This window comes from Simochromis diagramma, unplaced genomic scaffold, assembly GCF_900408965.1.
Source record: "Simochromis diagramma unplaced genomic scaffold, fSimDia1.1 OVJJ01000557.1, whole genome shotgun sequence".
Taxonomy (NCBI): Eukaryota; Metazoa; Chordata; class Actinopteri; order Cichliformes; family Cichlidae; genus Simochromis; species Simochromis diagramma.
In genome coordinates, this window is record NW_024387156.1 from 30,080 (window position 1) to 57,702 (window position 27,623).

Genomic DNA, 27,623 nt, shown 5'->3' on the forward strand with positions numbered 1-27,623 from the left:
AGGCAAGACAGCACATCTTGGTCCCACTCAGGCAGTACGAACACCTGGAAAGAGGAGCCCACAGTTCAGACCCAAGGTCACTGGTAAGGACACCAGCCAGTTATAAGTCTAGTTTTAATTTTCATTTTAGTTAGTGTTATGGCCTTTCTAAGGGTGGCCAGACCATAATATAAGGGTGATCCACCCCTGTCTGACCCCAAGCAGCACATCACACAACCAGTACAATTTTGATGGTGATTTTCTTTCACAGTGATTGAATTCTAACAAAGGAAAGGAGCGAACTATAGCTTTGGGGTGGACCCCAAAACAACAAACAAAAAGGACCGTATCTAAAGGATGTACAAACCTTATTTATGAAAAGAATAAAACCAAATGACAATGTCTTATCTCTCTAACTAAGAAAAACATGAGAAAAGGGTAATCAAATAAAAAGGCAGTCCACCCCTACATGCTCCTGTATAAAGAAACAGGTAACACAAAGCCTGCCGGTTGAGGTCCATGGCGGTGTCATCTTATATGTTGTCTCCAGGTCATTAGCCAATCTGTATGGGCCGTCCCATGGATGCACCAATCACGGAAAGGCACCTGCACACTCAGATTTACATATGAGACAACATTACGACAACAGTCGTAACATTAACTAAAAATGTTTTTCACCATCTCGTTTTAACTTCTGGTTTAGCTTCAGCTAACTAAAACTAAATGGACCTTGGAAATAATCACATCTTAATAGAGTGAACCATAGACTGTATAAAAGATAGGACCATTGCAACTTTACTGCAGCACTTCACCCTTTCACATAGTCCCAGCTCTTCTCTGTCATGTTTTATGGTGCTGCAAATGTCTTCAGTTGGTGAAAGGTCTGGGCTGCTGGTGTCTTGTTGTGCTTGCTATGCATCCCTGACTCGTTTCTTCTTTCTGCATCAAGTAAGGAATGTAGTGAAAGTTCCCAAGAGGTTAAAAACACCACTGAAAAAATGCCATCAGACCTGAGTTGGGACACTTGGATTATGGAGCTTCTGGACCAAGAGAGTGGATGGGAGCATGTGTTTAACAAGTAAGAGTACACTGTAAAATGTAATATTGTGTTTAATTAAAAATATTAGATAGGCTGAACTCAATTTTTAACAATTTGTTATTAGAACTCGATTTAAATAAGTTACCAGTACTTTTTATGCAAAAATGCTGATAAACTCAATTTATTTGAGTTGTCTTAACTTAGAAAAGCTAAGTAAGCTGGAAGCTTTGCTTCTCAGTGCGGAAGGATGAAAGATGTGTTTTGAAAATGCCACGTCACTACCGTCCTCCTCCCTTCCAGATCAGTCCGCATGTTCATGGTGCATTTGTTATGGAATATGTTGAGCAAACCTGGAGAAGCGTCAGCTCAAGAGATTATTGTCATTGCTGTGGATCTTTACCTGATACACTGACTTGGTGAGTAAATGTTTACTCTTATTCAAACTGATTTTGTGGCTTCTCTTAGTTTAGCACCAGGTTTATAATCTTGCTAGCTAGTTAGTGTTACCATGCACAAAATATATCTAAAGACAAATGCCATAAACCCCCAGGTGGTGAAGTTTTCTGTGAATGAAGAGGAGGGCAGATTACTGGCAGAGATGACAAATGAGAGGCTTCTGATGAGAGATGGGGTCACCAGGATCTCCGTCAATGAAGGGAACATCCGTTTAGTCTTGTTCACTCCTCCAGGTACTGGAGGTGGTTCCTAGCTTTCTATCTTCATTTTAGTTTATTTAACGTTAACTAGCTTATAAATCAGCATTGTTTCCTTCATCTCAGAAATGAAACCTTTGCTGCTGACGAGAACCTTTTTTTCCTTTCTTCCAGAAAAAGGTCCTTTTCCTGCTTTGTTTGATATTCCCACCTTCATATCTGAGGCAAGACCCAGTCTATTGGCCAACAAAGGTTTCATGGTTCTCCCAATGGCGGTGTACAATAAGAAGGGTGACAATATCACAGAGACACACCTGGACCACTTTGAAGAAGCAATGAATTTCTTAAAACAGCAACCAAAGGTGAGTGCAGAGAAGTGTTTCATACTAGTTACGTGTTTATTTATTTTTCCCCTTTAAGTACATGAGAGTGACTATCTTTTAAAAGATTTAATTGATTTCAGCAGTTGAAATTAGAATTTTCAGCATGCTGGACCTCAATGTGAACCAACAGTGTGCTTAACAAAACGGATGACCCTGTAAGTGGGCATTACATTTTTCTACCGCACAAAAACAATTATGACTGATCTTCTTTGGGAAACGACGCAGCCGATCCTGCCGTCTCTGACTGGATCTTCTCCCACACATCATTCACGCCTGACCTCGTCTCTTATCTGCTCCTTTTCATGGAAAAAAGAAAGAAAAACACCTTGCCCGCTAACCTTGCTGTATTAAATATTAGCTAGCAATTTGCAGCCTGTTTTTTCCTACTTATTATCTCAGTCTGGGACATTCTTTTCAGACTCCCTTGGCCCAGAAAAATATCCCCCTTGTCACAAAACGGCCGGAGGCCGAGTACCAAAAATCAAACCCACGTGCAGAAAACTCAAAGCGGAGGCTGAGGAAAGGGTTTAACAAAGGTTTATTAACTAGCACAAAAATGACGTTTACAATAGTACTTGACACATGGGGCGTGAGGGTCTTGGCCAGGGGAGAGGGATAAGCAAGGGGACAGGTCCAAGAAAGCAACGACAGCTGGCTGGTGATTAGGTACGTACTGGAAGAGAGGAGAGCAGTGTTAGAGCGGTAGCCAATGAGGAGTTCTGGAGAGGGTGGAAGCTATGAAAATCTTTGTCTTACAGTGCAGGTGGGAGATGGAAGCGTTGAGGGAGAGGTGGTGCGGTCCAGGTGGGTTTGGTAGTGTGTGGCAGCTGTCCTGAGCGGTGAAGGTCCCGAGGTGGTGTAAGGGCAGGAGGGCAGGGAGGTGAGGCAAGGAGATGATTCTGAAACCAGATTTCCAAGATGAGTGGTTCAGTGTGATGGAATTTCCAGGAGTAACTAGAACACAAGATTGCAAAGTTAGTAGAGCACTTGCGATTCATAGACATTGCGCGTGAGGCCTGGTTACCAACATAGGGTAGTTGACAAACTGGCGAGGAAGCGGTGTCAGCAAGCAGCTTAAATCTCCAACCTGATTGCCTCAATCAGCTTCAGGTGAGGGAGGCTGTAGGCCCCGCCCATGGGTGGATAGCAGGGAGGTCCAAACCTTCAGCGGAATTTTACAGCCACACACCAAGACCATGACACCCCTGACTTTAACTAGTTATGATATGCAAGTATGTTTGTCAACATGTCAGTCTCAATAATTTAATTCAACCATAGCACTGTATTGATGCATTTGACCTTTATTACAAAGAGTGCCAGCTTTTAATGAGCACAACTGCAATGTGTATATAAAAATCACGAAAAAAATAGCTTTATTTAATTATTTAAATCCTTACGTACTAAAGGAAAGGTTATGTCTCTGTAAGCGGTGTACTCTCAGAGAGTAAATCTGTGGATCCCAGGTGGACTACCTGCTGTATTCCTGTAGCTAATGGGGATCTTAAATCACCTTCGGCAACCTTATGGAGTAATAAAAGAATTTTAATTGGAGGGACATCGGTTGACTGGTTACAGTGGCGTAAAGCAGGCATCCTTAATGTATCAGATTTATTTGACTGTGGGACTAAATGTTTTTTAAGCTTTGATAAAATTGTAGAGTTATATAAGTTGCAGCGTAATCAATTCTGGAGATACGTCCAAATACATAGTTCATTATCGAAGTGGCTGGGAACCCCCTTGAGTTGTCCTGTGGGCAGCCCTGTGGAAGTCCTGCTCTCAAGGTCACCCTTGGGTAAAGGCATTACCTCTAAGATTTATCACTCATTGCAAGAACGGTCAGCTGACCCTCTCCTTAAAGTTAAGGGCTACTGGGCCCAGGACATGGCATTGGACATATCTTCAGTTGAATGGGATTCATGTTTTCAAAATATTAATACTATGTATAAAGAAACAGGCAGTAGATTTATTCAACTTAAGATAATCCATAGGTGGCATCGAACACCGCAACAATTGTATAAATGGAACCTGGCCTCTACGGACGAATGTTGGAGATGTGATGGTCAAAATGCTTTGATTTTACATATCTTATGGAGCTGCTCGGCACTTCGGGATTGGTGGGAAAATATAATGGAGGTAATTTTCAGTGTTTTAAAAAGGAGATTTGGTATCTCACCAAAACTGTCCATACTTGGTATAACCACAGAACTTTCTGATGTCGATTTTTCCAGTTATACAAAAAGATGGATTATTTTGGCTCTTACTACGGCCAAACGGGTCCTGCTAAGACATTGCCCCCCCCTATGAAGAGTGGCTAAAGACAATGGCTAAGTTGGCGTCTTACGAAAAAGTGACTTATGGTTTATTAGACAAATTGCATCAATATGATTGTATTTGGTCCCCCTTTACAAGCTGGCTTTCTGTAACTTGAAGAACAGAGGAGTAATGACAGAGTGGTGGTGTGGGAATTGGTGTGCGAAGAAAGAATAGGATGACTTCCCTTTGTTTTGTTTTGTTTTTTGTTGTTGTTGTGTTGTGTTTTGTTGTTGTTTTGTTTTTGTTTGTTTGTTTTTTAAACTATTTATTTATGTAGTTATCCTTAAGCTCTGTTATTGAAGTTTAAAATGAAATAAATAAAAATTGTTGATGATAAAAAAAAGTTTAAACTTCAAAGCTCATGCATACATGCACATCCAGTGCTCAGTGTCTAATTGTGTGTTTGTGTTTTTACCTTTTTGCAGTAGCGTAGTGAAACATTTGGGCGGTGGATAAATAATGGAAAATAAAATTCAGACTACAGACGGCTTCAGGTGAGTACACGTGGTGCACAAGGACCAAAGCTCACCTTCTCAACCTGGACAAAATGAATTATTTTACACTGATACGGTAAACTTTTGTTTGTGTGTCAGGTTTCCATACATCGGAAACAGCTGCTGCATCTGTAATTCTGTCCATCCCGAGGAGAGTCCACACTCTACATCAGATGCTTGGCTCACCTATAATGACGCACAGGTGCTGCACACAACTGGATCTGCAGCTTGTGAGGAACAGCAGCACTCAGCCTACATCCTGTTTTACAAGATTAACGTAAGAAGACACAGCATCTCATCCTGAAGTGAGAGAATAGCACGCCAGCTGCAGCCTAATCCAATCTCTCTTCTTTTCTTTTTTCGGTGCCCAGACACCCTTCAGTTTCATCATGTCATCCCTAAAAATAGCTGTAGAGTTGGATGGAGGATGAAGACAGCAGAGAGCAAAAGAAACAGGTAAGAGCAGACAGGTAGTCAGAGTTAACAAAAACTTCTAAAGCCAGTGTAGCTTCTGTTTTGAACACATTTATTGATGACAATTTTACATAAATAAGCAGTGTGTTATACTGTTATCAGATGTGGAGTCTCACTAACCACTTTAATAGTGACTTGTGTCCCAAATACTGTTTATTTGTCTTAGTTACAGATAGTGAAATAAAAATGGAAAATGATTGTTTCATAATTGTATACTCAGCTTGGTCAAGACAATAATTCGAGAACGAGAAGCGTAGGATTTTGAATTGATACCATTGGTGCATCTACTAAAGTTCTGGGGTCAGTTTGAATATCAGTGACCTTGACCTTGAGTTCAAGTTTTCTGAAAATCTTGTGAATGCTACAACTCTGTGACGAGAAGTAAGTCTCCTAGGTCTTTAAATTTGTATATAGGTGAATCTACTAGGAAGCTGAAGGGTTGCACTGCGGGCCATCTGTAGAGGTGTAGAGTCAACAACCTGTCTCTGAACGTGGACAAAACAAAAGAGATTTGTTGGTGTCCACCTGGCGGAGAACCTCTCCTGCTCCCTCAACAGCAGCTCCATAACCAAGAAGGCCCAGCAGCGTCTCTACTTCAAGCAGAAGCTGAGGAAAGCCCATCTCCCACCATCCATTCTCACCACCTTTTACAGTGGGACTAACAAGAGCATCCTAAGTAGCTGCATCACTGTCTGGTATGGTAACTGCAGCGTATTAGATCGCAGTACTCTATAACGGATTGTGAGAGCAGCTGAGAAGATCATTGGAGTCCCTCTCCCCTCCTTATAACACCCGCTTGCTGGAGGACCCCACACAGCCTTCAAACACACTCTTCACCCTGCTGCCTTCTGGGAAGAGGTCCCAGAACATCCGGGCCCTCCCTACCAAACTACGGAAAAGTTTCTTCCCACAAGCCGTCAGACCCCTGAACACTCAGTGACTGCACTGGCACACGCACACCTTCACACACGTTAGTTACTTTTGCACAATACTCAGCATTTTGCACATTTCCATTGTCTTGTGTCTGTATCGTCCTGTTCTGTCTAGTTTTGCACTGTTTTGTCTTGTTTATTTTTGCAGTTTATGCACACTGCACTTTATGTAGTCCTGGGTTTGTCCGTCTATGTCATATATAGCACCAGGGTCTCGGAGGAACGCTGTCTCATTTCACTCTGTACAGTACCTCTGCACGTGGTTAAAATGACAATAAAAGCCACTTGACTTGACCTGTATTTTGTAGCAGTTGCTTGGAGACGAGTACCATACAGTTCAAATGAGCATACATTCCAAAATATGCAAATTAGCCCCATATATCATAATGATGATGTTTGCTGTTCAGGGTATGAACATTCTATGCTGAAAGTTTATAAATATACAACCTTTGACTGCTTGTTTTCAGTTGAACTTTTGCAAAGCTGAGGAGATTTTCGCTGCAATCTCATCAAGTCCAAAGATGTTTAAACTTCTTTTTCACCGAAAGGTAAGTTTGAAGAGACTCGCAGCACGTTTCTCTGAATATTTTCTTATGGTAAATAAGCATTTTTGAAACTTTTAAGGAAGCTTCTTGGATGATTTCTGCAAAAACTGAATTTTGAATCTAAATGAAGGATATTGTATTTTCTTACCATATACTTTGTTTTATGCCATTACTGATGTTGGTTTTCTTGTTTCTAAACAGAAATCACACAAACAAAACGTGGCAGAGAAGGAAATTCCTTCTACGTCTCATCAGAGGTAAAGAAATGCGCCACTCTTTAATGCTGCTGGAGATATTTATAGCAGTGGTTTAGTTGGAGCTGTTTTATTTCCCTTTTATTGGTGTTTTGTATTTACATCTTTTTTACTACTTCTAGTCTTGTCTATAATTTATATTGATTCAGAGATTAGCGTTTGAAAATGTAGAGTGTAAATGTACAAAATACATGATTTTGTTCCATTACAGTTATTCATTTTTATCTGCAATCTCCAGCATGTACTCCTTGTTAAAAATTTCCACTTTGAAAAATAACATTTACACTTTTGTCCTCATCAGCATCCCGGATGCTTCTGTTGCTGAAAATGGTCAACAGAAGAAGAGAAAATGGAGACACCTCTGCTGTTCCTCGGTTTGCTTTTACACAAAACATATGAAATGCACCTTCTCTTTAAATTGCACTTGTTAATTTAAAGTGACTTTACTTTTTTAATAAACTTATGTTTGTTCGTCCTCTGCAGCAAACTGACAGCGATGCAGAGGCAGAGAGCAACACTGTGAAGACACAAAAAAAGTGTCGCTGGTTTCTTTTTAAATTCTGGAAGGTATGTTTTATGGAAAGAGTCACTGTCATCAAGCATTTACTCATCACAGTTAAATGAGAAGAATTAAGAGCAATTTAGCACATCCATGTCATTAAATTAAGTTCAAAGATGTTTAAATGTTTTTTTTTTTCACAGAAAGGTAAGTTTGAAGAGATTTTATTTAAAGATATTCCTATATATCTGCTTCATGAGCTGACAGCTCACTAAAGTGATAAATAATATGAAATAATACCAAAATTTCTAACTGCACTTTTCATGGAGAGACTCCCTTGGTATGTTTGTTTTATGCCATTACTGATGTTGGTTTTCTTGTTTCTAAACAGAAATTACACAAACAAAACGTGGCAGAGAAGGAAATTCCTTCTACGTCTCATCAGAGGTAAAGAAATGCGCCACTCTTTAATGCTGCTGGAGATATTTATAGTAGTGGTTTAGTTGGAGCTGTTTTATTTCCCTTTTATTGGCATTTTTCTTCCACCTTGTGTATCTTTTTTTTACTACTTTTGGACATCCTCCAAAATGTTTCAACTTCAAAGCTCATGCATACATGCACATACACTGCTCAGAATCTTGACATCTTTCCTAATTTTGTGTTTGTGTTTTTACCTTTTTGGAGCAGTGTAGCATGCGGTGGGAAAAAAATAGAAAGTCAAACTGGGACTATAGACCGCTTCGGGTGAGTACACGTGGTGCACAAAGACCAAAGCTCACTTTGTCAAAGTGGTTAAAATGAATTATTTTACACTGATACTGTAAACGTTGCGCTTGTGTGTCAGGTTTCCAAACATCGGAAACACCTGCTACATGAACTCCTGCCTGCAGAGCCTCCTCAACATTGAGGAGTTCATAAGAGACATCAGGCGTCAGGAGGTTTTGTGGAGCACCGATCCAGAAGCTCAGCTCTTAAGGTGTGCTACGTCAACCTTCTACTTTCTTCAAAAACCTGAAGAACAAAGAGATCTAACAGCAGAAATGTCTGTTTACCCTTCCTTTCTACAGAAGGCTTATTGATATCAGGGACTGTCATGAGTCAACAGATTATGGCCTCAAAGATCACCACCTAAGAGCTTTTAAGAAGGCATTCAGCAATCAAGCTCCCGAATACACCGGCAGTGCACAGAAAGTGCGTCAGCTATTTGGACATTTCGTTTTTTGCTTTACCTTCTGATTTTGATGTACTGTTTTAAATCTCTCTGCTTTTCTTTCAGGACGCTCATGAATTCCTAACATTCTTCCTCAATGAGGTCAAAAGGCTCACACCTCACCTGGAGAGGAACGCAGCTCTCCTGGGCCAAAGTTATACCTGCCCAGTAGAAGACCATCACATTTTTAAAATGGAAAACATGAGGACATGCAAGAGGTAAGCCTGTCTTTCAGAAACGCAGAGCTGGTTGCAATATTTTCATATACCTCTTTTCCACGTACCTGATCTTTACTTTAACTACGTTACTCCTGAAATGTGTAGCTGCAGTCACCAATCATCCCAGCAAGAGGAATTCACCAGTTTGTCTCTTGACCTTGTTCCAGAGGGGTCTATTATAAACATGTTAGAGACATACTTGAAGGTAAGATCACAAATTCCAATAGAGTTGTCGTATCAGCGATCTTAACACACCTTTTTTGTTAGTGTTTGTGTGTATGTGTGTGTGCATATGTTGAGATTTCTTTCTACCATAAAGCCTGTTTTCTCTGTGCTGTTGTTCAGGAACAAGAAATAGAATTTCGCTGTGATTGTGGAGGGACGGCCTCAGAACTGAAGTCGTCTTTTGATACACTGCCAAGGTGAGTAAGGTCACATCAGAATTGATCGACTGACCAGGTTTGCAAACTGTGGCGCATCAAATATCAGAGTTTTTCGAGACAATATTTGAGCAGTCGTTTTCTCCCATCTTCTGTTTGTGTTTGACACTCATTCTTCTAATTTTCTACCTTGTTTGTGTTTTTTTTTCTTTTCTGCCAGAGTTCTGATCTTGCATCTGAAGAGGTTTGGCTTTACACAAACCTACAACATTCAGAAGGTGGATGACCCCGTCAGGCTGCAGAGGGACTTGGTGGTGTCATCCAATCAGGTAAAAACAGACTGCAGAACGTCTCAGGCTACGTCCACACTAGCCCGGATAGATTTGAAAACTCCGTGTCCACACTAGCGTTTTCAGTCATTTTCAAATAGTTGTGCGTCTGCATTGAAACGGCCGAAAACGCCTACGTTCCAGTCCTGCGCATGCGCAAAAGTGAGTGAGAATTACAGAATTTGAAGAAAAGCTATCCGGAGCATGTACAAACTGATATTAATCTTTTTTAGGGCTGTCAAAGTTGAGAGCAATCAAAACAACTGCTGTATAATGCACTCGGCTTATCTTTGTTTAATTGCTCACATGACTGCATCACATGACTAAAATGCGTCATCGTTTTAGAAAGTCTGCGTTTTCGAGTGTCCACACTGCGACGGGACAACTCCGTTTTGAAATGTATGCGTTTTCGAGAGCGTTTTCAAGATGCTGTGTTTTTCCTTGAGGAAAATGCCGTCTCAGTGTGGACGGGAGGTCAACGCGGAGAGAAAACGATGTGTTTTCAAACGAAAGCGCATTAGTGTGGACGTGGCCTCAGCAAATCAGCTTAATTATGGCACTGATGTGAGACTTTATGAAACTAACACTCTTTGGATTTGTTCCTTCTCAGGGTGGTGGCTGTTATAGTCTTGTCAGCATCATCGGTCATTATGGAGGCACAGAGTCAGGTAAAACAACAGACTTGTGACAAACAGAAAATGAAAACTTGCTACTTTTCAGTGAAGGACTCACACACAAAAGCTTTTGACGTTCTAAGAAGCACTAAGTCAAAATCACTGTTTGCTTGAATCAGTTGACTTCCAGAAGTTGGATTCATTTGTCTTAATGTGATTTCAGGACACTACATCTGTAGCTCTGTCCATCCTGAGGAGAGTCAGCACTCTACATCAGATCGCTGGCTCACCTATAATGACGCACAGGTGCTCCACACAACTGGATCTGCAGTTTGTGAGCAACAGCAGCAGTCGGCCTACATCCTGTTTTACAAGAGAAACGTAAGAAGACACAGCATCTCATCCTGAAGTGAGAGAATTTTTAAATGTCCTGTTACCTTGTTAACCAGTTTTGTCTTCATTCTCAGTTCTGAAACAGGAAGTGGAAGGAAGGAAGGAAGGAAGGAAGGAAGTTAAGGTCATCGTCGTGCTGAGAAGGAAAAGCAGTCGTCCCACCATCGCACACTGGAGGACAAGTATAGGTAAGTATTGCCCTCAGGAGGAAGGGTCCTGCCAGAGAGCCTGGTCCTCCCAAGATTTCTTCCTCCAGGAGGGAGTTTTTTCTTGCCACCGTCGCCCCACATTCACTGGTCTCATCAGCAGGGACATTTTTAACCTCCTAAGACCTGAACTTTCATGGCATGCATTTTTAATTTCTCTGTGCCATTTGGGTTGATTGGGACCTGATGAATGTAAAAACATAGACATCAGATTCGGACTATCTTTTTTTTGTTTCTCAAAAGAATGAGATCCACATATGAGGACATTCATTTTAAATTTCGATTGAACAGTGGCAGTGTAATGTCCTCCCTCATAAGTGGATATCAGGTTTTTGAAGAGCAAAATTTTGTATTTTGGTCTAGACAACCCAAAATGTTATGTCTACATATGTGGACACCAGGTCCTAGGAGGTTAAAACAAAATCTACTAGAGATCGTCCTTTTCTTGACCAGTGTTTGGCTTGCTCTCTGGGAACAACAAATTAGTGCTGTCAGTGTTAACGTCATTTTACCTAATGACGTTTACGCTGACAGCACTAATTTGTTGTTATTATTAATATTATTATTAATTTATTTGTAAAATAAATTAAATTTAAAAAAACAAAGAAATGATTTCATTCTTTATTTTATTTTGTTTTATTAAAATCAAAATAACAACAAAAACAAAAATAACTAATAAAAAAATATTAAAAGTATTCAGCAGTGTTTTGTGAAATTTGTAATGAGCCTTAGTTAAGTTGATGTCACAGAAGTTTCTGAATCATTTAGATTGTTCAACAAACTGATTCACTCAGGTAAAGATGGTAAGCTGGAGCAATGGTACCCTTGGAGTTCAGTTTAAGTTTTCAGACAAATATTCCCTCGATCAGTTGCAGCTTCTGCTTTTAAATAAATGATTTAGCTGCAAATGTTTAGCTGCAGGTAGCAAAGTCCAAAAGTGACAACATTTCCACTGCAGTCTCTCCAGAAATGGCTTATAAAATTTTGACCACATTAGACATTTATCCTTGGATCATTGACACCCCGTAGGGTGAAAATCTTTCATTGTACCTTTTATAACATTTTAACAAGGTGCTGTCTCCTGCTGCAAGTTTCCTGTTTTGGCTGAACTTCATCAGCTCAAAAAAACTCACCTGTGCTGTGGTGTACTAAATGACCTCATGTACAGGACACACTGAAGGCAGGTTTGCAATGTTTAATTAACAAAGTCAAGACCGGTTAACAACAGCTGAACTAAAGACTTTCTTTTTCTCATCGATAAAATGAGGTCCATGCCAATGCGCTCAAATGGGACCTCCATTAATGGTGAGGGGCATAAAGGTGCTTTTTGAATGACCAGCTGGTTCACCAGCTGACACCACTGGACGCACACCATCGGCGCATATCCAAACATGCAAAAAATGCAAGACGGTGGTGCGCACAGATACAGCGGCTCTATGCTCTCCACTTACCCAATTTCACTGTGCAAGAAACTGCACAATGACAATAAAAAGCTCTAAGTCTAAACCAGTTTGGGGTGGGTGTGTTCTTCCATCGTGCAAGTGTCACGACACACTGAACATGGTCTGAACATGGATTTTCCCTCGATATTTCTTTTCCACCAGTACTATGGGGTATTTGTGAATATCCATGACTGACCCGGCCAGGTGGCCAGCTGGTCTTTGGACAGGGTCACGGCAGTTTCAAGGTTCAACAAAATCCCTTTCACTGACAGACTGAAGGAAAGCTCCTCAAAAATGGAGGGTCTTCAAGCTCCTCAGTGGCAGGAAAAGGTTTCCCGGACCCAGTGTTGTATATTTGTTTCCCAAAAGATTGAAATAGTGGAGAGAAATCAGGTTCTGAAACCATCCAGAAGACAAAGTCTCCAACTGGTTTGTGGAAGTCCAGTTTCTCCAAATTAATCAGCGGGTGAAATGTCTCTTCATGGATGGTTTTGATTCTGTTGTTATTCACGAGCAAAGCCCTCAAAGCAGCATATGAAAGAAAGTCATCTTTCATTGTTGTCTCCAGCGTGTTAAAAAGAGAGATCGAGCTCAGTGATGAGTTTTGAAGCGGCTGCAGGGACTTCTCGAAGGTTTTGGCTAGAACAGTCGAAGGATGTTGTTCACAGTGGTGACACTGTTGACTGGTGATTGACAAGCACTGAGATACTAACATGACAAACACAAGAAACATCATGACTTATTCTCCTGAGTGCCTGCAAAACACAAACACAAAATCAAACTCAAAGCTTTTCTCTCAGGTGCTGGTGTGGCACAATCTAATGATAAAAAAGGTCATGCTAACAGCTTTTGGAGCACAGCTGCACAAAATAACAGCTTTTGGAGCACAAAATGCATTACAGGTAAACCCAGTACCCAACCATGTTAACAAGGATAAAGAAAAAATCTGAAACAAAAGCAGGTAGTGTGGTGATTTATGTTGTGAGGATGCTTTCATTCCCATCAAAGTCACCCAGTGTTGAGAACCCAAATGAGCCCAACAACCTCAAGTGGCTGCAACCAACAGCGAACGTCAAGAAGTGGATACTTGCATGTTGAGCCAGAAACATGCAGAAAACCCAAACGAGGCAAGACAGCACATCTTGGTCCCACTCAGGCAGTACGAACACCTGGAAAGAGGAGCCCACAGTTCAGACCCAAGGTCACTGGTAAGGACACCAGCCAGTTATAAGTCTAGTTTTAATTTTCATTTTAGTTAGTGTTATGGCCTTTCTAAGGGTGGCCAGACCATAATATAAGGGTGATCCACCCCTGTCTGACCCCAAGCAGCACATCACACAACCAGTACAATTTTGATGGTGATTTTTTTTCACAGTGATTGAATTCTAACAAAGGAAAGGAGCGAACTATAGCTTCGGGGTGGACCCCAAAACAACAAACAAAAGGGACCAGTATCTAAAGGATGTACAAAACTTATTTATGAAAAGAATAAAACCAAATGACAATGTCTTATCTCCCTAACTAAGAAAAACATGAGAAAAGGGTAATCAAATAAAAAGGCAGTCCACCCCTACAAGCTCCTGTATAAAGAAACAGGTAACACAAAGCCTGCAGGTTGAGGTCCATGGCGGTGTCATCTTATATGTTGTCTCCAGGTCAAGGAGACAACATATAACATGGATAGACAGACAGATTTCAAAATAGCCAGCTGGAATGTTATGGGGTTGAATAACGGGATTAAGAGGAAGAAAATATTAACATATCTAAAGTGATCAAGAGTTGATATAGCCTTTATTCAAGAAACGCACATGTGTAAGTCAGAAGCCTTAAAACTTAAATGTTCCTGGGTAGGTAAAGTCTTTTCCAGTCCTGGAACTGGTAAAAGTAGGGGAGTGTCGGTTCTGATTCATAAAGCAGTTAGCTTTACTGAAACAAAAGTAATAACAGATAAGGAAGGTAGATTTATATTGGTTTATGGACAACTACTGGACACACCAATAATTTTATGTAATATCTATGCACCTAATGCAGACATACTCGCCTTTTTTCACAACCTGTCACAGTATCTTTTGGAATTAGAAGGTGCACAAATAGTGGTAGGAGGAGATTTTAATCAAATACTGGATTAAGACCTAGATAGATCACTTCCTAGGAGAGGCACAGAGAGTAAATCTGTAGTTGCCATAAGGCAGATGACCTCAGATTTAGGTCTGAATGATATTTGGCGGACAATGCATCCAGAAGGCAGGGAATATTCCTTTTACTCTCCGCCTCATAATGTTTATACTAGAATCGACTACTTTCTTATTTCTGAAGCCTTAGTGAATAACTCTATAGATTCGAGTATTGGTAATATAGTATTCTCGGACCATGTGCCAATTTTTCTATGTCTTGGAAATATTTTACAGATTCCTCAAAGCCGCAGATGGCATTTAAATGTGTCCTTAATTAAAGACTCTGGGTTTATTAAATTGATAAGAGATGAAATACAATTTTACAAACAGACAAATAATCGAGAGGACACTTCATTGGCTATTTGGTGGGATGCTATGAAGGCATACTTAAGAGGGAGGACAATTTCTTACGCTTCCTTTAAAAAGAAGGCAGCTAACAAGAATATCATTACGTTAGAAGCCAAATTAAAGGCACTTGAGGCAGTACATTCCCATACAAAAGACAGAGTTACGTTGAATAAAATTGTTAAAGTTAAATATAAGTTGAATGTACTGTACAACAGAAAGGCAGAATACGCTTTATTTCGCATTAATCAAGCATATTGGGAAATGGGAGAAAAGCCGAGTCGTTTATTAGCATACCGTCTTAAACAGAAAGACAGTATGAACCATATCCCAGGCATACAACAATCAGATGGGGTTATTTCAACTTCTATTAGACATATAAATGATGGATTCAGGGCCTTTTACAATAATCTTTATTCTACACAAGGGAGTTTAGATGAACAAAAATTCGAAGCATTCTTTACTGATTTAAACCTGCCACAGCTTTCTACTACTGACCAGCAGATTATAGATGCTCCAATTACAGTGGAGGAGATTACCCGTGCAATTAACAGTATGCCACTTAACAGCGGCCTCCCATGGACTAACATGATAGAGCCTGCCTGAAACTAGGAGAAAAATTGAAACGGGAGTGGCATTCAGGGAGGGAAACGTGGGTGTACAGGGGCGCAGGAGCCAACCCTGATGCGGCTGTGAATGACCAGGTACTCTGGGACCCCCGGGGTCCGGAGCTGCCCCAAAGGGGAGCACAAGGGTTAAAATATTGTTCAGAGTTATAATTTTCTGGAGGCCCGTGAAGGTAGCATGTGTATCTATTGCAATGGAGGAGGAGAAGAGAACGGCAGGGAGAGATGCACGAGGTTAGCTGAACCAAAGTGAGAGACTCAGCTAGTTTTACTGAGGTTAACTAGCACAAAAGAGTGTATGACTAGAAAGCTAACCGTGTGAGAGCTTCGCAACAGATTGTGGGTGAAGTGACTTTTTGTTTCAACGGTCGCACCACCGTGTAAAACTGTGTTTCCAGCTACGACTGCCGAGGCTAAAGGCTAGCCCGGAGTCAGAGTACAGAAAGCTGTATCTGAGTACTTCATACTTTATAAAAGAAGTCTTTACTGATGGGTGCATGGGAGGGTATCTGGTGCAAAGGTATCACATTAACAGTGGCTGTGCAAGAGCTATTAAAAATTAACAAAAAATAGGACACAGAGTTTCTGTCTCACTCTGAAAGATCCTGCTGTGCTGATTTGCTGCCCAGTGTAAAATATTACTGCCACTGTCTGAAATGGATCTAATATTAACAGCTTGTTGAATTAACAGTGGGCACTTATAGTGTGGTTGCTTGCTTGCTAATCATACGTATTTAAATTGGCAAATTTTTTGAGTGGAGTTTGGTGTAAAGCATTTCATGCACACTGAGCACAAACTGGGACAGTGGATTATTTTAAACACTGCATGGTAGCAATGGCACCCTTCAGTCTTTATCTGTCTCTCTGTTTGTCTGAAAACATAAAACAATATGTAATATGAATCAATCTGTCTCTGAATCTTCTTAGAAAAAGTATTGTGTAAGGGGACTTTTTATCTTACATTCATAAAGTCCAATCTTTTTCTCTTTTTCAGAAAAGATGTTCTCTCAAGTGAGACTGAAGCTGCTGCCAAGCATCAAATGTATGTTTGATGAGCCCATTCAGGTGAAGGTGGCCGGGCTGAGGCCAAGGCAGGTTGTCAACATGAGAGCCAAATTAACTGATGACAAGGGAGCAGTGTTCAGCTCCTCGGCCACCTACAGGGCTGATGGCAGTGGGGAGGTCGACCTGAAAAGAGACCCCTCGCTAGGTGGGAGCAACGTTGGAGTAGAACCCATGGGTCTGCTGTGTTCCATGAGGCCACATACCATGCACAAAATATATCTAAAGACAAATGCCATAAACCCCCAGGTGGTAAAGTTTTCTGTGAATGAAGAGGAGGGCAGATTACTGGCAGAGATGACAAATGAGAGGCTTCTGATGAGAGATGGGGTCACCAGGATCTCCGTCAATGAAGGGAACATCCGTTTAGTCTTGTTCACTCCTCCAGGTACTGGAGGTGGTTCCTAGCTTTCTATCTTCATTTTAGTTTATTTAACGTTAACCAGCTTATAAATCAGCATTGTTTCCTTCATCTCAGAAATGAAACCTTTGCTGCTGACGAGAACCTTTTTTTCCTTTCTTCCAGAAAAAGGTCCTTTTCCTGCTTTGTTTGATATTCCCACCTTCATATCTGAGGCAAGACCCAGTCTATTGGCCAACAAAGGTTTCATGGTTCTCCCAATGGCGGTGTACAATAAGAAGGGTGACAATATCACAGAGACACATCTGGACCACTTTGAAGAAGCAATGAATTTCTTAAAACAGCAACCAAAGGTGAGTGCAGAAAAGTATTTCATACTAGTTACGTGTTTATTTATTTTTCCCCCTTAAGTACATGAGAGTGACTATCTTTTAAAAGATTTAATTGATTTCAGCAGTTGAAATTAGAATTTTCAGCATGCTGGACCTCAATGTGAACCAACAATGTGCTTAACAAAAAGGATGACCCTGTAAGTGGGCATTACATTTTTCTACCCCACAAAAACAATTATGACTGATCTTCTTTGGGAAACGACGCAGCCGATCCTGCTGTCTCTGACTGGATCTTCTCCCACACTTCATTCACGCCTGACCTCATCTCTTATCTGCTCCTTTTCATGGAAAAAAAGAAAGAAAAACACCTTGCCCGCTAACCTTGCTGCGTTAAATATTAGCTAGCAATTTGCAGCCTGTTTTTTCCTACTTATTATCTCAGTCTGGGACATTCTTTTCAGACTCCCTTGGCCCAGAAAAATATCCCCCTTGTCACAAAACGGCCGGAGGCAGAGTACCAAAAATCAAACCCACGTGCAGAAAACTCAAAGCGGAGACTGAGGAAAGGGTTTAACAAAGGTTTATTAACTAGCACAAAAATGACGTTTACAATAGTACTTGACACATGGGGCGTGAGGGTCTTGGCCAGGGGAGAGGGATAAGCAAGGGGACAGGTCCAAGAAAGCAATGACAGCTGGCTGGTGATTAGGTACGTACTGGAAGAGAGGAGAGCAGTGTTAGAGCGGTAGCCAATGAGTTCTGGAGAGGGTGGAAGCTATGAAAATCTTCGTCTTACTGTGCAGGTGGGAGATGGAAGCGTTGAGGGAGAGGTGGTGCGGTCCAGGTGGGTTTGGTAGTGTGTGGCAGCTGTCCTGAGCGGTGAAGGTCCCGAGGTGGTGTAAGGGCAGGAGGGCAGGCAGGTGAGGCAAGGAGATGATTCTGAAACCAGATTTCCAAGATGAGTGGTTCAGTGTGATGAAATTTCTAGGAGTAACTAGAACACAAGATTGCAAGGTTAGTAGATCACTTGAGATTCATCTACATGATGCGTGAGGCCTGGTTACCAACATAGGGTAATTGACGAACTGGCGAGGAAGCGGTGTCAGCAAGCAGCTTAAATCTCCAACCTGATTGCCTCAATCAGCTTCAGGTGAGGGAGGCTGTAGGCCCCGCCCATGGGTGGATACCAGGGAGGTCCAAACCTTCAGCGGAATTTTACAGCCACACACCAAGACCATGACACCCCTGACTTTAACTAGTTATGATATGCAAGTATGTTTGTCAACATGTCAGTCTCAATAATTTAATTCAACCATAGCACTTTATTGATGCATTTGACCTTTATTACAAAGAGTGCCAGCTTTTAATGAGCACAACTGCAATGTGTATATAAAAATCACGAAAAAAATTAGCTTTATTTAATTATTTAAATCCTTACATACTAAAGGAAAGGTTATGTCTCTGTAAGCGGTGTACTCTCAGAGAGTAAATCTGTGGATCCCAGGTGGACTACCTGCTGTATTCCTGTAGCTAATGGGGATCTTAAATCACCTTCGGCAACCTTATGGAGTAATAAAAGAATTTTAATTGGAGGGACATCGGTTGACTGGTTACAGTGGCGTAAAGCAGGCATCCTTAATGTATCAGATTTATTTGGCTGTGGGACTAAATGTTTTTAAGCTTTGATAAAATTGTAGAGTTATATAAGTTGCAGCGTAATCAATTCTGGAGATATGTCCAAATACATAGTTCATTATCGAAGTGGCTGGGAACCCCCTTGAGTTGTCCTGTGGGCAGCCCTGTGGAAGTCCTGCTCTCAAGATCACCCTTGGGTAAAGGCATTACCTCTAAGATTTATCACTCATTGCAAGAACGGTCAGCTGACCCTCTCCTTAAAGTTAAGGGCTACTGGGCCCAGGACATGGCATTGGACATATCTTCAGTTGAATGGGATTCATGTTTTCAAAATATTAATACTATGTATAAAGAAACAGGCAGTAGATTTATTCAACTTAAGATAATCCATATGTGGCATCGAACACCTCAACAATTGTATAAATGGAACCTGGCCTCTACGGACGAATGTTGGAGATGTGATGGTCAAAATGCTTTGATTTTACATATCTTATGGAGCTGTTCGGCACTTCGGGATTGGTGGGAAAATATAATGGAGGTAATTTTCAGTGTTTTAAAAAGGAGATTTGGTATCTCACCAAAACTGTCCATACTTGGTATAACCACAGAACTTTCTGATGTAGATTTTTCCAGTTATACAAAAAGATGGATTATTTTGGCTCTTACTACGGCCAAACGGGTCCTGCTAAGACATTGGCGGAAAAAGAAACCCCCCCCCTATGAAGAGTGGCTAAAGACAATGGCTAAGTTGGCGTCTTACGAAAAAGTGACTTATGGTTTATTAGACAAATTGCATCAATATGATTGTATTTGGTCCCCCTTTACAAGCTGGCTTTCTGTAACTTGAAGAACAGAGGAGTAATGACAGAGTGGTGGTGTGGGAATTGGTGTGCAAAGAAAGAATAGAATAACTTCTCTTTGTTTTGTTTTGTTGTTGTTGTGTTGTGTTTTGTTGTTGTTTTGTTTTTGTTTGTTTGTTTTTTAAACTATTTATTTATGTAGTTATCCTTAAGCTCTGTTATTGAAGTTTAAAATGAAATAAATAAAAATTGTTGATGATAAAAAAAAGTTTAAACTTCAAAGCTCATGCATACATGCACATCCAGTGCTCAGTGTCTAATTGTGTGTGTTTGTGTTTTTACCTTTTTGCAGTAGCGTAGTGAAACATTTGGGCGGTGGATAAATAATGGAAAATAAAATTCAGACTACAGACGGCTTCAGGTGAGTACACGTGGTGCACAAGGACCAAAGCTCACCTTCTCAACCTGGACAAAATGAATTATTTTACACTGATACTGTAAACTTTTGTTTGTGTGTCAGGTTTCCATACATCGGAAACAGCTGCTGCATCTGTAATTCTGTCCATCCCGAGGAGAGTCCACACTCTACATCAGATGCTTGGCTCACCTATAATGACGCACAGGTGCTGCACACAACTGGATCTGCAGCTTGTGAGGAACAGCAGCACTCAGCCTACATCCTGTTTTACAAGATTAACGTAAGAAGACACAGCATCTCATCCTGAAGTGAGAGAATGGCACGCCAGCTGCAGCCTAATCCAATCTCTCTTCTTTTCTTTTTCGGTGCCCAGACACCCTTCAGTTTCATCATGTCATCCCTAAAAATAGCTGTAGAGTTGGATGGAGGATGAAGACAGCAGAGAGCAAAAGAAACAGGTAAGAGCAGACAGGTAGTCAGAGTTAACAAAAACTTCTAAAGCCAGTGTAGCTTCTGTTTTGAACACATTTATTGATGACAATTTTACATAAATAAGCAGTGTGTTATACTGTTATCAGATGTGGAGTCTCACTAACCACTTTAATAGTGACTTGTGTCCCAAATACTGTTTATTTGTCTTAGTTACAGATAGTGAAATAAAAATGGAAAATGATTGTTTCATAATTGTATACTCAGCTTGGTCAAGACAATAATTCGAGAACGAGAAGCGTAGGATTTTGAATTGATACCATTGGTGCATCTACTAAAGTTCTGGGGTCAGTTTGAATATCAGTGACCTTGACCTTGAGTTCAAGTTTTCTGAAAATCTTGTGAATGCTACAACTCTGTGACGAGAAGTAAGTCTCCTAGGTCTTTAAATTTGTATATAGGTGAATCTACTAGGAAGCTGAAGGGTTGCACTGCGGGCCATCTGTAGAGGTGTAGAGTCAACAACCTGTCTCTGAACGTGGACAAAACAAAAGAGATTGTTGACTTCAGGAGAGCACATTGGGATCACTGCCCACTTAACATGAATGGATCCTCTGTGGAGGTCGTCAAGAGCACCAGATTTCTTGGTGTCCACCTGGCGGAGAACCTCTCCTGCTCCCTCAACAGCAGCTCCATAACCAAGAAGGCCCAGCAGCATCTCTACTTCAAGCAGAAGCTGAGGAAAGCCCATCTCCCACCATCCATTCTCACCACCTTTTACAGTGGGACTAACAAGAGCATCCTAAGTAGCTGCATCACTGTCTGGTATGGTAACTGCAGCGCATTAGATCGCAGTACCCTACAACGGATTGTGAGAGCAGCTGAGAAGATCATTGGAGTCCCTCTCCCCTCCTTATAACACCCGCTTGCTGGAGGACCCCACACAGCCTTCAAACACACTCTTCACCCTGCTGCCTTCTGGAAAGAGGTCCCAGAACATCCGGGCCCTCACTACCAAACTACGGAAAAGTTTCTTCCCACAAGCCGTCAGACCCCTGAACACTCAGTGACTGCACTGGCACACGCACACCTTCACACACGTTAGTTACTTTTGCACAATACTCAGCATTTTGCACATTTCCATTGTCTTGTGTCTGTATCGTCCTGTTCTGTCTAGTTTCGCACTGTTTTGTCTTGTTTATTTTTGCAGTTTATGCACACTGCACTTTATGTAGTCCTGGGTTTGTCCGTATATGTCATATATAGCACCAGGGTCTCAGAGGAACGCTGTCTCATTTCACTCTGTACAGTACCTCTGCACGTGGTTAAAATGACAATAAAAGCCACTTGACTTGACTTGACCTGTATTTTGTAGCAGTTGCTTGGAGACGAGTGCCATACAGTTCAAATGAGCATACATTCCAAAATATGCAAATTAGCCCCATACATCATAATGATGATGTTTGCTGTTCAGGGTATGAACGTTCTATGCTGAAAGTTTATAAATATACAACCTCTGACTGCTTGTTTTCAGTTGAACTTTTGCAAAGCTGAGGAGATTTTCGCTGCAATCTCATCAAGTCCAAAGATGTTTAAACTTCTTTTTCACCGAAAGGTAAGTTTGAAGAGACTCGCAGCACGTTTCTCTGAATATTTTCTTATGGTAAATAAGCATTTTTGAAACTTTTAAGGAAGCTTCTTGGATGATTTCTGTAAAAACTGAATTTTGAATCCAAATGAAGGATATTGTATTTTCTTACCATATACTTTGTTTTATGCCATTACTGATGTTGGTTTTCTTGTTTCTAAACAGAAATCACACAAACAAAACGTGGCAGAGAAGGAAATTCCTTCTACGTCTCATCAGAGGTAAAGAAATGCGCCACTCTTTAATGCTGCTGGAGATATTTATAGCAGTGGTTTAGTTGGAGCTGTTTTATTTCCCTTTTATTGGTGTTTTGTATTTACATCTTTTTTACTACTTCTAGTCTTGTCTATAATTTATATTGATTCAGAGATTAGCGTTTGAAAATGTAGAGTGTAAATGTACAAAATACATGATTTTGTTCCATTACAGTTATTCATTTTTATCTGCAATCTCCAGCATGTACTCCTTATTAAAAATTTCCACTTTGAAAAGTAACATTTACACTTTTGTCCTCATCAGCATCCCGGATGCTTCTGTTGCTGAAAATGGTCAACAGAAGAAGAGAAAATGGAGACACCTCTGCTGTTCCTCGGTTTGCTTTTACACAAAACATATGAAATGCACCTTCTCTTTAAATTGCACTTGTTAATTTAAAGTGACTTTACTTTTTTAATAAACTTATGTTTGTTCGTCCTCTGCAGCAAACTGACAGCGATGCAGAGGCAGAGAGCAACACTGTGAAGACACAAAAAAAGTGTCGCTGGTTTCTTTTTAAATTCTGGAAGGTATGTTTTATGGAAAGAGTCACTGTCATCAAGCATTTACTCATCACAGTTAAATGCGAAGAATTAAGAGCAATTTAGCACATCTATGTCATTAAATTAAGTTCAAAGATGTTTAAACGTTTTTTTTTTTCACAGAAAGGTAAGTTTGAAGAGACTTGCAGGATGTTTCTCTAAATATTTTTTATGGTAAATAAGCATTTTTGAATCTTTTAATGAAGCTTCATGGATGATTTCTGTAAAAACTGAATTTTGATCAGAACCAAATGAAGGATTTTGTATTTCATAGGACAAACTTTAAAACTCAATTTAAAGCATGAATAAATTGTTTTTATTTTATTTAAAGATATTCCTATATATCTGCTTCATGAGCTGACAGCTCACTAAAGTGATAAATAATATGAAATAATACCAAAATTTCTAACTGGACACTTTTCATGGAGAGATGTTTGTTTTATGCCATTACTGATGTTGGTTTTCTTGTTTCTAAACAGAAATTACACAAACAAAACGTGGCAGAGAAGGAAATTCCTTCTACGTCTCATCAGAGGTAAAGAAATGCGCCACTCTTTAATGCTGCTGGAGATATTTATAGCAGTGGTTTAGTTGGAGCTGTTTTATTTCCCTTTTATTGGCATTTTTCTTCCACCTTGTGTATTTACATCTTTTTTACTACTTTTGGACGTCCTCCAAAATGTTTCAACTTCAAAGCTCATGCATACATGCACATACACTGCTCAGAATCTTGACATCTTTCCTAATTTTGTGTTTGTGTTTTTACCTTTTTGGAGCAGTGTAGCATGCGGTGGGAAAAAAATAGAAAGTCAAACTGGGACTATAGACCGCTTCGGGTGAGTACACGTGGTGCACAAAGACCAAAGCTCACTTTGTCAAAGTGGTTAAAATGAATTATTTTACACTGATACTGTGAACGTTGCGCTTGTGTGTCAGGTTTCCAAACATCGGAAACACCTGCTACATGAACTCCTGCCTGCAGAGCCTCCTCAACATTGAGGAGTTCATAAGAGACATCAGGCGTCAGGAGGTTTTGTGGAGCACCGATCCAGAAGCTCAGCTCTTAAGGTGTGCTACGTCAACCTTCTACTTTCTTCAAAAACCTGAAGAACAAAGAGATCTAACAGCAGAAATGTCTGTTTACCCTTCCTTTCTACAGAAGGCTTATTGATGTCAGGGACTGTCATGAGTCAACAGATTATGGCCTAAAGATCACCACCTAAGAGCTTTTAAGAAGGCATTCAGCAATCAAGCTCCCGAATACACCGGCAGTGCACAGAAAGTGCGTCAGCTATTTGGACATTTCGTTTTTTGCTTTACCTTCTGATTTTGATGTACTGTTTTAAATCTCTCTGCTTTTCTTTCAGGACGCTCATGAATTCCTAACATTATTCCTCAATGAGGTCAAAAGGCTCACACCTCACCTGGAGAGGAACGCAGCTCTCCTGGGCCAAAGTTATACCTGCCCAGTAGAAGACCATCACATTTTTAAAATGGAAAACATGAGGACATGCAAGAGGTAAGCCTGTCTTTCAGAAACGCAGAGCTGGTTGCAATATTTTCATATACCTCTTTTCCACGTACCTGATCTTTACTTTAACTACGTTACTCCTGAAATGTGTAGCTGCAGTCACCAATCATCCCAGCAAGAGGAATTCACCAGTTTGTCTCTTGACCTTGTTCCAGAGGGGTCTATTATAAACATGTTAGAGACATACTTGAAGGTAAGATCACAAATTCCAATAGAGTTGTCGTATCAGTGATCTTAACACACCTTTTTTGTTAGTGTTTGTGTGTATGTGTGTGTGCATATGTTGAGATTTCTTTCTACCATAAAGCCTGTTTTCTCTGTGCTGTTGTTCAGGAACAAGAAATAGAATTTCGATGTGATTGTGGAGGGACGGCCTCAGAACTGAAGTCGTCTTTTGATACACTGCCAAGGTGAGTAAGGTCACATCAGAATTGATCGACTGACCAGGTTTGCAAACTGTGGCGCATCAAATATCAGAGTTTTTCGAGACAATATTTGAGCAGTCGTTTTCTCCCATCTTCTGTTTGTGTTTGACACTCATTCTTCTTATTTTCTACCTTGTTTGTGTTTTTTTTTCTTTTCTGCCAGAGTTCTGATCTTGCATCTGAAGAGGTTTGGCTTTACACAAACCTACAACATTCAGAAGGTGGATGACCCCGTCAGGCTGCAGAGGGACTTGGTGGTGTCATCCAATCAGGTAAAAACAGACTGCAGAACGTCTCAGGCTACGTCCACACTAGCCCGGATAGATGTGAAAACTCCGTGTCCACACTAGCGTTTTCAGTCATTTTCAAATAGTTGTGCGTCTGCATTGAAATGGCCGAAAACGCCTACGTTCCAGTCCTGCGCATGCGCAAAAGTGAGTGAGGATTACAGAATTTGAAGAAAAGCTATCCGGAGCATGTACAAACTGATATTAATCTTTTTTAGGGCTGTCAAAGTTGAGAGCAATCAAAACAACTGCTGTATAATGCACTCGGCTTATCTTTGTTTAATTGCTCACATGACTGCATCACATGACTAAAATGCGTCATCGTTTTAGAAAGTCTGCGTTTTCGAGTGTCCACACTGCGACGGGACAACTCCGTTTTGAAATGTATGCGTTTTCGAGAGCGTTTTCAAGATGCTGTGTTTTTCCTTGAGGAAAACGCCGTCTCAGTGTGGACGGGAGGTCGAAGCGGAGAGAAAACGATGTGTTTTCAAACGAAAACGCATTAGTGTGGACGTAGCCTCAGCAAATCAGCTTAATTATGGCACTGATGTGAGACTTTATGAAACTAACACTCTTTGGATTTGTTCCTTCTCAGGGTGGTGGCTGTTATAGTCTTGTCAGCATCATCAGTCATTATGGAGGCACAGAGTCAGGTAAAACAACAGACTTGTGACAAACAGAAAATGAAAACTTGCTACTTTTCAGTGAAGGACTCACACACAAAATCTTTTGATGTTCTAAGAAGCACCAAGTCAAAATCACTGTTTGCTTGAATCAGTTGACTTCCAGAAGTTGGATTCATTTGTCTTAATGTGATTTCAGGACACTACATCTGTAGCTCTGTCCATCCTGAGGAGAGTCAGCACTCTACATCAGATCGCTGGCTCACCTATAATGACGCACAGGTGCTCCACACAACTGGATCTGCAGTTTGTGAGCAACAGCAGCAGTCGGCCTACATCCTGTTTTACAAGAGAAACGTAAGAAGACACAGCATCTCATCCTGAAGTGAGAGAATTTTTAAATGTCCTGTTACCTTGTTAACCAGTTTTGTCTTCATTCTCAGTTCTGAAACAGGAAGTGGAAGGAAGGAAGGAAGGAAGGAAGGAAGGAAGTTAAGGTCATCGTCGTGCTGAGAAGGAAAAGCAGTCGTCCCAGCCCACCATCGCACACTGGAGGACAAGTATAGGTAAGTATTGCCCTCAGGAGGAAGGGTCCTGCCAGAGAGCCTGGTCCTCCCAAGATTTCTTCCTCCAGGAGGGAGTTTTTTCTTGCCACCGTCGCCCCACATTCACTGGTCTCATCAGCAGGGACATTTTTAACCTCCTAAGACCTGAACTTTCATGGCATGCATTTTTAATTTCTCTGTGCCATTTGGGTTGATTGGGACCTGATGAATGTAAAAACATAGACATCAGATTCGGACTATCTTTTTTTTGTTTCTCAAAAGAATGAGATCCACATATGAGGACATTCATTTTAAATTTCGATTGAACAGTGGCAGTGTAATGTCCTCCCTCATAAGTGGATATCAGGTTTTTGAAGAGCAAAATTTTGTATTTTGGTCTAGACAACCCAAAATGTTATGTCTACATATGTGGACACCAGGTCCTAGGAGGTTAAAAACAAAATCTACTAGAGATCGTCCTTTTCTTGACCAGTGTTTGGCTTGCTCTCTGGGAACAACAAATTAGTGCTGTCAGTGTTAACGTCATTTTACCTAATGACGTTTACGCTGACAGCACTAATTTGTTGTTATTATTAATATTATTATTAATTTATTTGTAAAATAAATTAAATTAAAAAAACAAAGAAATGATTTCATTCTTTATTTTATTTTGTTTTATTAAAATCAAAATAACAACAAAAACAAAAATAACTAATAAAAAAATATTAAAAGTATTCAGCAGTGTTTTGTGAAATTTGTAATGAGCCTTAGTTAAGTTGATGTCACAGAAGTTTCTGAATCATTTAGATTGTTCAACAAACTGATTCACTCAGGTAAAGATGGTAAGCTGGAGCAATGGTACCCTTGGAGTTCAGTTTAAGTTTTCAGACAAATATTCCCTCGATCAGTTGCAGCTTCTGCTTTTAAATAAATGATTTAGCTGCAAATGTTTAGCTGCAGGTAGCAAAGTCCAAAAGTGACAACATTTCCACTGCAGTCTCTCCAGAAACGGCTTATAAAATTTTGACCACATTAGACATTTATCCTTGGATCAACCCCGTAGGGTGAAAATCTTTCATTGTACCTTTTATAACATTTTAACAAGTTGCTGTCTCCTGCTGCAAGTTTCCTGTTTTGGCTGAACTTCATCAGCTCAAAAAAACTCACCGTGCTGTGGTGTACTAAATGACCTCATGTAGAGGACACACTGAAGGCAGGTTTGCAATGT

The 27,623-nt window shown here is 40.5% G+C and overlaps 3 protein-coding genes and 1 long non-coding RNA gene across 13 annotated transcripts in view; all 4 read left to right on the forward strand.

Annotated features, from left to right (window-relative positions):
• The window catches only part of LOC120744230 (ubiquitin carboxyl-terminal hydrolase 29-like), a 73,587-nt gene that overhangs the window by 15,505 nt on the left and 30,459 nt on the right, over positions 1-27,623 (forward strand). For 4 of the 9 annotated variants that reach the window (XM_040048466.1, XM_040048467.1, XM_040048468.1 and 1 more), the window contains exons 11-16: positions 7,368-7,440; positions 7,550-7,633; positions 7,957-8,012; positions 22,707-22,779; positions 22,889-22,972; positions 23,464-23,519. In XM_040048466.1, coding sequence (XP_039904400.1) covers positions 7,368-7,440; positions 7,550-7,633; positions 7,957-8,012; positions 22,707-22,779; positions 22,889-22,972; positions 23,464-23,519 — 426 coding nt within the window. Of the gene's footprint in view, positions 1-476; positions 1,058-2,009; positions 2,034-4,792; positions 4,862-4,960; positions 5,139-5,232; positions 5,318-6,734; positions 6,816-7,013; positions 7,070-7,367; positions 7,441-7,549; positions 7,634-7,956; positions 8,013-10,678; positions 10,698-20,038; positions 20,114-20,212; positions 20,391-20,483; positions 20,569-22,073; positions 22,155-22,352; positions 22,409-22,706; positions 22,780-22,888; positions 22,973-23,463; positions 23,520-27,623 lie in introns of those variants that run through there. The other 5 variants (XM_040048470.1, XM_040048471.1, XM_040048472.1 and 2 more) reach the window with 5 other exon arrangements.
• LOC120744236 lies at positions 1,116-1,998 on the forward strand. The gene is made up of 3 exons (XR_005698324.1): positions 1,116-1,434; positions 1,569-1,707; positions 1,846-1,998. It is a non-coding gene; the product is annotated as an uncharacterized LOC120744236 (long non-coding RNA).
• LOC120744233 (acyl-coenzyme A thioesterase 1-like) lies at positions 16,489-20,165 on the forward strand. 2 transcript variants are annotated; one of them, XM_040048478.1, is made up of 3 exons: positions 16,489-16,952; positions 17,091-17,278; positions 20,045-20,165. In XM_040048478.1, exons 1-3 carry the CDS (start codon positions 16,502-16,504, stop codon positions 20,045-20,047), a joined length of 642 nt encoding a protein of 213 aa, XP_039904412.1. In that variant the 5' UTR covers positions 16,489-16,501; the 3' UTR covers positions 20,048-20,165. The 2 variants fall into 2 exon arrangements, with proteins under 2 accessions (XP_039904412.1, XP_039904411.1); XM_040048477.1 differs by lacking the exon at positions 20,045-20,165 and adding an exon at positions 18,061-18,154.
• On the forward strand, positions 24,358-26,840 carry LOC120744235 (ubiquitin carboxyl-terminal hydrolase 37-like). Its single transcript, XM_040048480.1, has 7 exons — positions 24,358-24,503; positions 24,609-24,708; positions 24,849-24,925; positions 25,104-25,212; positions 25,823-25,880; positions 26,050-26,207; positions 26,294-26,840. The coding sequence occupies exons 1-7, from the start codon at positions 24,478-24,480 to the stop codon at positions 26,297-26,299; spliced, it is 534 nt and encodes a 177-aa protein (XP_039904414.1). The 5' UTR covers positions 24,358-24,477; the 3' UTR covers positions 26,300-26,840.

Coding starts and splice junctions, on each gene's coding strand:
- LOC120744235 (XM_040048480.1), top strand. CDS start 24,478: ATGGAAAACATGAGGACATGCAAGAG. Junction 24,504..24,608: donor AACATGAGGACATGCAAGAG/GTAAGCCTGTCT, acceptor TGAAATGTGTAG/CTGCAGTCACCAATCATCCC. Junction 25,881..26,049: donor TTATGGAGGCACAGAGTCAG/GTAAAACAACAG, acceptor ATGTGATTTCAG/GACACTACATCTGTAGCTCT.
- LOC120744233 (XM_040048477.1), top strand. CDS start 16,502: ATGTTCTCTCAAGTGAGACTGAAGCTGCTGCCAAGCATCAAATGTATG. Junction 16,953..17,090: donor AGTCTTGTTCACTCCTCCAG/GTACTGGAGGTG, acceptor CCTTTCTTCCAG/AAAAAGGTCCTTTTCCTGCT. Junction 17,279..18,060: donor TCTTAAAACAGCAACCAAAG/GTGAGTGCAGAA, acceptor CTTACTGTGCAG/GTGGGAGATGGAAGCGTTGA.